This window comes from Sinocyclocheilus anshuiensis, unplaced genomic scaffold (assembly GCF_001515605.1).
Source record: "Sinocyclocheilus anshuiensis isolate Anshui unplaced genomic scaffold, SAMN03320099.WGS_v1.1 scaffold87, whole genome shotgun sequence".
NCBI classification, from domain to species: domain Eukaryota; kingdom Metazoa; phylum Chordata; class Actinopteri; order Cypriniformes; family Cyprinidae; genus Sinocyclocheilus; species Sinocyclocheilus anshuiensis.
In genome coordinates, this window is record NW_015549609.1 from 106,884 (window position 1) to 115,326 (window position 8,443).

Below are 8,443 nucleotides of genomic sequence, written 5' to 3' on the forward strand. Positions count from 1 at the left end.
ATATTATAGTACAGTACCAGTCAAAAGCGTCCAAACTTTTGACTGGTACTATATATAGAATACAGTATATATATATACAGAATATATATATATATATATATATATATATATATAACACATTGGTGTTGACCCAAAGTAATTAAACTCACATGAAGTGTATGGCAGTTGGGGCTGAAACACAACTCTTCAGCAGTTCTCCCCTTTCTCACTTTCTTTCTCTCAACATAAATCATGCAGGTAATTATTTCTGTATCCCCCATGCAGAGATTAATCATTCCAGGTCAATAAAAACAAAATGGCTGCCTTTCCCTCTCACAATGTGTCTTGGTGAATGGGCCATTTGGTATTCACTTACTGCAAGGTAATGGCCCTCAGTGTACAGATTTGACTTAGCCTGAGGGTACAATGTAACTCTGTGTTTGGTGTTTTTGCTCAAATGTGGATTATGTCATAGCTGTTTAGTGAAGCTACACATTTTGAGGAATTTTATTACTTTTACTGGCTATTCGAGTTCTTGATTCCCTTTATTAAAGATGTGTGTTAGCGTCAAGATTTCAGAGTCATGTGATGTCACCTTTACAGCCTCTTATGCAAGGCTAAAGGGTTCATTTATCTCTGTATTTAATGCATGAGCTTGTGCCTACTAACCTGAGGCAAAATCCAGCACTGTTTAATGCAAAACCCAAGAAAGCTACACAATTTTTTGTTGCAGAGACCCTCTTTTCAGATTTGCAATTGAGTGCTGAGGGAAAGTGCTAATTTGAAACTCTCTGATGAGCATTAGATTACATTCTCCTATAATGTGTCTGCTGTCCTATAGACTACCTTAAGCCCTTCATACTCGTATGTCTTTACTGACGATCACACCAGATTAACTGATTACAAGTCACTGTAAAGCCAGATGCGACTCTGAAGCCATAAAATAAATTTCCACTGGGGTTTGTGCCATCATGACAGCAGTGCGAGAAGCCATTTTTAAGGTGCTGTTGAATTAGAAAATGCCCAGGCATTTCACTGCAGAGCAAAACACCTTGACACCTGCGGAATAGCCAGCGCTATGAAAGTGCCAGATTTAATACCGTTCCCTAATCCCCATCTCTCTAATAGATTAACTTGAGCGGGGGTTCCTTTAATTATGGTATCATATGACACCCAGGTAAGTCTGTATTACGCTCCTTGCATGGCATTTTAAGATTACCACGGGGATCATTTCTGTAAGCTTGAAGTAATAATTCGTTCAGAGGTCCCTGCGTAATTCACACACTTCCAGAAACAGACGAGAGAACCCACCAGTATATGATTAGTGTTTGTATATGTGCACATTCATCATGGCTGCCTTTAACTGAACAGTGAATATTTATGTAATGCTATGTAATGTAATTTATGTAATGTAATGTAATGTAAAGGCGATAATGGTCCTTGGTTTATGACCGTGCATACATTGTATGCCCAGATGGTGTTTGATTGGTGCAGCAGAAGTTCCTTTGGCAGTGCATGCTTTCTTTTCACAGCTCATTGCATTGGCATAATGATAAATTTAGCCATGACCACTGTTGTTTTGTATGCCGAATCAGGCTTGTGCTTTACGTTTAGTGATTTACGTAGACAGATGAAGAAAGAATAAGAGATATTCAGTAAAAGGAACATTCCTTTAACTAGTGGGTATTTTGTTTGAAATATCAGTTTCAGGATGTGGTCGTAAAAGGATGTGGTCCTGAAAAATATTCCGAAAATGACTGTAGTTTGAAAATAAATGTATAGACAGGTTACTGTCGTAATGTGTGTTTGGATCAGGAAATCAGAAAAAATCAGAGAGATGATGAAATAGAAAGAGAGAGGGAGAAGTAGAGGAAAATAAAGAGGAACTACCTCCGGTTGTTTGTGCAAGTGCATTAGCCATGCCATAAAGCAGAACATCTCAAGACTTCCCATATAAATGCCATCTGTTGGCACATAAATCTGTTAAGACAGCTGGGGGTTCATGAGAAGAAAAGGTGGCAAAGATGAAGAGAATGATAACAGCTCCCGCATCTCTGTGCATTCATCGTAGTCCCAGGAGTATGGCATTGATGCATTTGTCGAAAGCACCAGTGTCATTATAAGATCTGACTGTTTACTTTCTAATGAATTAGGATTGTTCACGGTCTGGAGGAAGTTTAATTGAGTAGCTCTGTCAGTATCACGGTGCAATCTGAGGTCACATTAATCTGTCAGGGTTGCAATAAAATGCGGATAAGGATTAGGTCTAAATGAAAGGGAATATTTTAATCAGGCTCAAGTGCTTGCTTGTTCAATCACTTAGAGACAGACCAAGCACTGTTAAGGAACGAGAAGGATCTCGTTTGGTAAATCTTTTGTCTCTTCTTCCCTCCAGGTCTGACACCACCTACCACGCCTCCTCACAAAGCCAGTCAAGAGAACCCTTTCAAAGTATCACTCAAAAACAAGCTGTCTTCATGCTCTCCCTCGGCCCTGACAAGCAAAAGGCCCAGGCTGAGCAATGGGGGTTCTTGCCCTCAGCCAAACAGTGGCTATATTCGGAAGGGCCCAGAGCAGACTGAGCTCTATGCCCAGTTGAGCAAGGAATCCTCCATAATGCACCTAGGGGGCTTGGAGGAGCGTCGGGGCAAGCGGCCCATGCCCCGCGTCTTTGGTGATCACGACTATTGCCAGTCTACAAGCACAAAACGAGACAGCACCACTACAGCTGCAGCAGTAACTGGGCCAATGGAGGGCCGGCATGTGGAATGTAAATACTCGAACATGCCGGCCTCCTCTACTTCTGCATCATCGTTGTCTTCCAACTCCCCTTCGTCTTCCTTTCTGGCCAGGCAGCTTCAGGGCCTTTCCCCCAAAGCTCAGGAGGCTTGTCCGGACATGGATGCTCACGGACAGGACCACGACTCCACTTCGGGCTCCAGAACGTCAGTGGATGGCAACTCTGCTGGCAGGAAACTACTTAGGGACCAGGAGATTCGGGAAGAGCTCAACAAGCACTTTGGAAAGCCTCAACAAGCCTTCTATAGCAGGATAGTGGGAGAGCAGAGGGGCATCCGGCCTCTAGAGGACAGTGACTCTGGGGTTGGGTACCTCAGTCTTCTCAATGATTACATACACCCGGGTCTGCCTGACTTCGAGGACCTGGAGGTAGGCCGGGAGCGCCTGCTCTACTTGGGGGAAGGTTCTCCACTCGAGCTGCTCCTCGAAGGGTCGCCCTCCAGCTCCCCTTCCAGCAGTTCATTCTCATGGAGCTCTGTCTCGCCTCCTTCCACTCAGCTCTCGCCACAGCACCTCCGCTGGCCACGCTCTATCTCCTGCTCCCGTTCCTCATCTCACCACAGACGCAGATCCCTCTCCAGATCTCCATACTCCTGCTCCGAGTCTCCCGACAGCCATTCTCCCTCTTGGTAAGTTCTGGTGTGAGCATTCTGTCTGTCTCAGAAACATGTTTACCTAGCGATCTTTTTGGACACAAATCCACGTGTCTCAGCAGGAGGGGCTGTAAAGAAGGTAAACATCTTTCTGTGGCAGTCCTTGCGATGAAGCGTGAGTCTGGGTCTCGCAGCATGGCCACTGAAGTCGTTACGGCAGATTTTGCACAACTAGAGAAAAATTACATATAATAGACAGTAAACGCTGGCTTTGAGAGACACAAGATAAAATGAGCTTGGAAGATAAACAGTGTCTTAGGTGGAAAATTGCTTATCTGCACACTTGCTGTTACACCAAATGAACCATTTCAAACCTGAGTTCAGACATTCACTCACCATTATAGCAATACTTTTTATAACTTGCAGAAACACCTTCAGAGGCATTTTGAAGTTTCATTTAGAAGTTTTTCATCTCTCATCATTCGCAAACAGTGCAGATGACAAATAGAGTCCTGCAGAGTCATTTATTGTGCAAATAAGCGTGTCACTTGAGAAACTTGAGAGGCTTATGGAAGTCTCACATTGTTTCCTCAATGGACCTTCATCCCTTTAGCTTGAATTTTAGATTAATTTCTCTCCAGCACTCTTTGATGGGGCTCTGTTGTTTTTAGTAGCAGCTGTTGTTTTGCTCAACAGCGTTGCCCGCTCCATCCCCGCGAGATGAAAGAAACGCCCAGTGAGTGAAGTCCTGGACAATTTAAAACGGGTCATCCAGATAGCATGTCAGAAAGACAATATTTACAGTGCCTCCTTTTGAGATACATAGCAATTGTACTGATGAAGGAGACTCTAAAACCGAAATACAGAATATTTCTCCAATTTTATACCCCCTTTTGATATCAAGTGACATTGTCATTGTACAAACATCTAACTATACGTCTGATTTTAGTCACATCAGCATCGTTTCCCCCCTTTTTATTCCATGTTTTATCCTTCATTTCCATTTTTTGAGCTTATGCCTGTTGTTTAAAATTATACATGCATTTCAATTGCCTGTGATGCTTTAGAAGTAAAGACAATGTTCAGTGTTTAGGCTTGGTTTTGCATTTTTCTAAGAATTTTGTTGCCTTTCTGCTTGTACGTAGGTCTCCTCACAATTTGGGCAATAGCACTTTTATTCCCAGGATTTATAGAAGCCCTCAGTCCCAGACTCATTCTATTTTTGGTCGGAGACCCAGGTAAGTGTTTGCGCATGGCAAAGACTTTTCCATTTGTTACTCTTTAATATACCGTGCATGTATTATGTGACACTTGCGCTAGAAAAATTCATATATGCTGATATTATAGACCTGTTCATGAGACAGACTTAAATAAGTGCTGCAAGATAATGTACTGTGTCTGCAATACTTTCAGAGTCTGTCCTTATGCAAAGGAAGCAAGTCACTTGCTGACTCTGTCTAATTGATATGATGAGTTATGATGATACATCATTTCAAGGCCTTAACTTTTCAAATTTTTACAATAAAGCTTTCGTTGGCAAGAGCAGCTTGCATTAGGGACGCACTACCTCCCAGCTACACCTTTTCCCTGATGGTGCTTTAGTCCGCTCATGTTGTGCTTTTACACCATGTTGCCTCTGTTGCAAATGGCTGTAGAAAAAGTTGCACTTTTTGGACGTAAAGTTCAAACTAAGCAAAAAGTAATGGCATGTGAAGTTGTGCTGACAGACACAGCTGCCAAATTTCTGCCATATTCCCTTAAGAGTCCCGCCATTGGGAACTGTAACCTTTTGCGATGTAATGAGACATCTTATTAATGTGTTTGTTTGTCTTCCACTCTTTTGGAGACACTATTACTGGGGACTTTTTCTCAGAAAAGTATTTGAGAAGCAGGAGACTTAAACAAGTATCTTGGATAAACAATTCAGATACTAAAGATAATCTATATTTTATTTCTTAAAGTTCTGTGTTTAGACAGAAGTTGATATGATTTTTATTCTTTTTTTTTTAACTGCAGGTATGACAGCTATGAGGAATACCAGCATGTGCATCTGAAGCGGGAAGAGTACCGACGCGACTATGAGAAACGGGAATGTGAGAGGGCCGAGCAGAGGGAGAAACAATGGCAAAAAGCAATAGTAAGTGCACTCACCTAAGTACTTTATTTAGTTATTGGATGATTCTTCAATTATGGACACATTTATATCCCTGGGGTTGTTTTTTAGTAAAACTTACATTTAAACTACAAATAGAGCCGCTGGTTTGTTATAGAAAGGGCATATACAACTTAATTGGTAACTTTTCCTCTGCTTTCATAATTTACTTTTGATACTTTTCAAATGCCTTTTACGTTTAGATTTTATGACCCAGACTTTCAATCTAAAAAATGTTTGGTAACACTTTAGATTAGGGAACACATATTCAAGATCAGAGTTTTCCCTCGATAAACTCATAATTTGCTGCTTATTGTTAGTAAGTAAGGTAGTTGTTGTAGTAGTTATGTTTAGGTATGGGGCAGAGTTAAGGGATCTATATGGTCTTGCAGAATACTTGTACTTTATAAGTACTAACCAACAGCTAATATGTTATTAATATGCATGCTAATAAGAAACTAATTAATAGTGAATAGTGCCCCCTAGTCTAAAGTGGTACCAAATATTCATTTCAAATCCCAGTATGAGATTAATCAGAAATGGAAATGACACTGGGTTGAAAATGTTTCAGAACAAAATGACAGATTTTTTATTTTTTTTAAATGTCTGTCCACTGTATGGATATTATTAGTAGACAATTAAAGCAAACTAGTGAGAGTGTGTTTTAAAGCTGTTGATTTTCTAATAGTCCACAGGGCCAAACATGCCCATAGTTAAAGAAGACCCATTTATGTTTGGAGGTGTTTTTTAGTCGAGGTCTCTCTCCTGCTGGCAGGAATCGTACATTAGCACAGACGTTATCCTTCTCTCAGGCTTTCTCTGCCTCCATCACTGTGTTTGCCTACAGAAAGCTCGAAGCACACAGCCATCCCAGCACTCTCTCGCTCTTGCTCAGAAAGTGAACTCATGCAAAGACGGTGCTCTGAATCATTCAGGCTAAACGCGTTTCCTCTTTATCTCCCAGTTGTGTATTTTTAACATCTCGGTGGTGTTTCCGAACGGTGCCGGATTCTATTAATCACACCATGGGCTAAATGCTTTCGACCAGACAAGGGGAAAGTTGAAATAAGATCCCCCCTCAAATCAAAGTATGTTAATGCTTGGGCTCAAAATGAGCAGGTTAATTTCGAACACTTACATATTTGAAATGCAGTTCTCTGAGATGAAATATCAGTTTTGTTCTCTTTCGCTGTGCCTGACCAGACTGTGAAATGAGACGGCTTTCCAACTCAGTTCACTGATAAATGCACACGTCCAATAATGCGTACGTTTTTTTCCCCCCTTTTTTTCTCTTTTCTCCACGTTCTGCGGCAGCGAGACAATTACCAGCAGCAGCGGCTGAGCTGTCAGAAGAGGTTTTGGGGGGGGCAAAGGATGTGAGAGCTTCATATGAAGCGCTAGTCTCAGGGTGTCATCTTTAAAACCTCACCGCATTTATCAGCTGTCAGCAACAAAACCACCAATTCAGCAAACACTTTCGTCTCCTATTGTACATGATGGAAGCACAAGGGGAGCTTCAGAGGAAATGCAAAAAAAAAAAAAGAAACAGCCCTCCCAGATGTTCTGGCTAATTTGTAGGTTTTTGTTTTTGTTGTTGCTGTTGTGACACGGTGACATCATGTACACGGATGAATTATGACTCTGTTGAGGGCCAGTAGATTTGTATCATAATTTTATGTATGACTTACAAGAGACCTCTGGTTATTGTTGAGGATCATAAGTATATTTTGTCACACCTAATGGCAGGTACATGAGCATATGAATAAATAATGCCACGTAATAAGGCCTGAGGCTTGTGTTTTGTCTCAAGATTAGCAAACTGAATTAAATACCTCCATTTTATGTATTCAGCCTGGTGGGGTCTTTACGTTTTCTCAATCTATGTGTTCTCGCTTGTGCTTCATTGAAAAATGGAACAAAGTTATATTAGCCTGTGGCTAAAATTGATGATAAACGCACACCTGAGACTGCACATCAGTTGATTTCTGTTTTAATGCGATGTGTTGCTTGGCATGCCCTACATTTAGGCGTTTGATCTATATTATTTGGAAAAAAAAGAACTAATTATTATTATTATAAATAAATGTTTGTACATAATACTGCTGTAGCTCAGTGACAATTTTAGGATTGTCCTATAATTCATCCATGCTGTCGACGTAAAATAAGCAACATCCTGAAAATCAAAATTATTGTAACACACTTTTTATTTGCTAAATTTCAGTTACATATTATAGTTCTGCCCAACTTTGTCGTGCACTATAACAGATGCATCTGTCTTAAACATAAAAATGTTTAGAAATAAAAATTGAGTTGGTACTCAATTCAGAAATCTGATTCAATGTTTTATCATTGCTCAGAAATGTTGACAGAATTTTTCATAAATTAAAGGGGTCATATGATGCGATTTCACGTTTTCCTTTCTCTTTGGAGTGTTACAAGCTGATTGTGAATAGATAAGATCTCTAAAGTTGCAAAGACTAAAGTCTCAAATCCAAAGAGATATTCTTTATCCAAGTTAAGACTCTGCCACGCCCCCCTAAAACGGCTCGTTCTAACACGCCCCCACATATCTACCTCACTATGTGGGAATATTTGCATAATGCGCCCAAATGTGCACGCAAAGAAAGAAGGCGTGGTTTCAGTAACCGCAGTTAGTGTTGATGCAGCCATGTCAGGGAGACGCTGTGTGTTTCTAGGCGAAAGCAAAAGCACTTTATTTGGCCTTCCAAAAGTAGATGCATTTAGGAATCTTTAAGATTACTTACAATAGAACAGCAATGCATTTTATGGACGACCGTTTCGTGAACCTAGGAGAGGAGGTAATTCTGACTTTGCTATGACAATCTGGCGCTTCTGAATCAGCTACTGTTTTGTTATTAGTTTAAGTATTTGCTATTGACTGTTCAAATGCGGAGTTTTG

The 8,443-nt window shown here is 40.7% G+C and overlaps 1 protein-coding gene across 3 annotated transcripts in view; it reads left to right on the plus strand.

The window, feature by feature from the left end:
* LOC107659121 (peroxisome proliferator-activated receptor gamma coactivator 1-alpha-like) overlaps positions 1-8,443 on the plus strand; it is a 52,515-nt gene that overhangs the window by 22,295 nt on the left and 21,777 nt on the right. Inside the window, exons 6-8 of one of the 3 annotated variants that reach the window (XM_016447949.1) lie at positions 2,375-3,407; positions 4,517-4,609; positions 5,388-5,657. In XM_016447949.1, coding sequence (XP_016303435.1) covers positions 2,375-3,407; positions 4,517-4,609; positions 5,388-5,526 — 1,265 coding nt within the window. In that variant the 3' untranslated portion in view covers positions 5,527-5,657. Of the gene's footprint in view, positions 1-2,374; positions 3,408-4,516; positions 4,610-5,387; positions 5,658-8,443 lie in introns of those variants that run through there. The other 2 variants (XM_016447948.1, XM_016447950.1) reach the window with 2 other exon arrangements.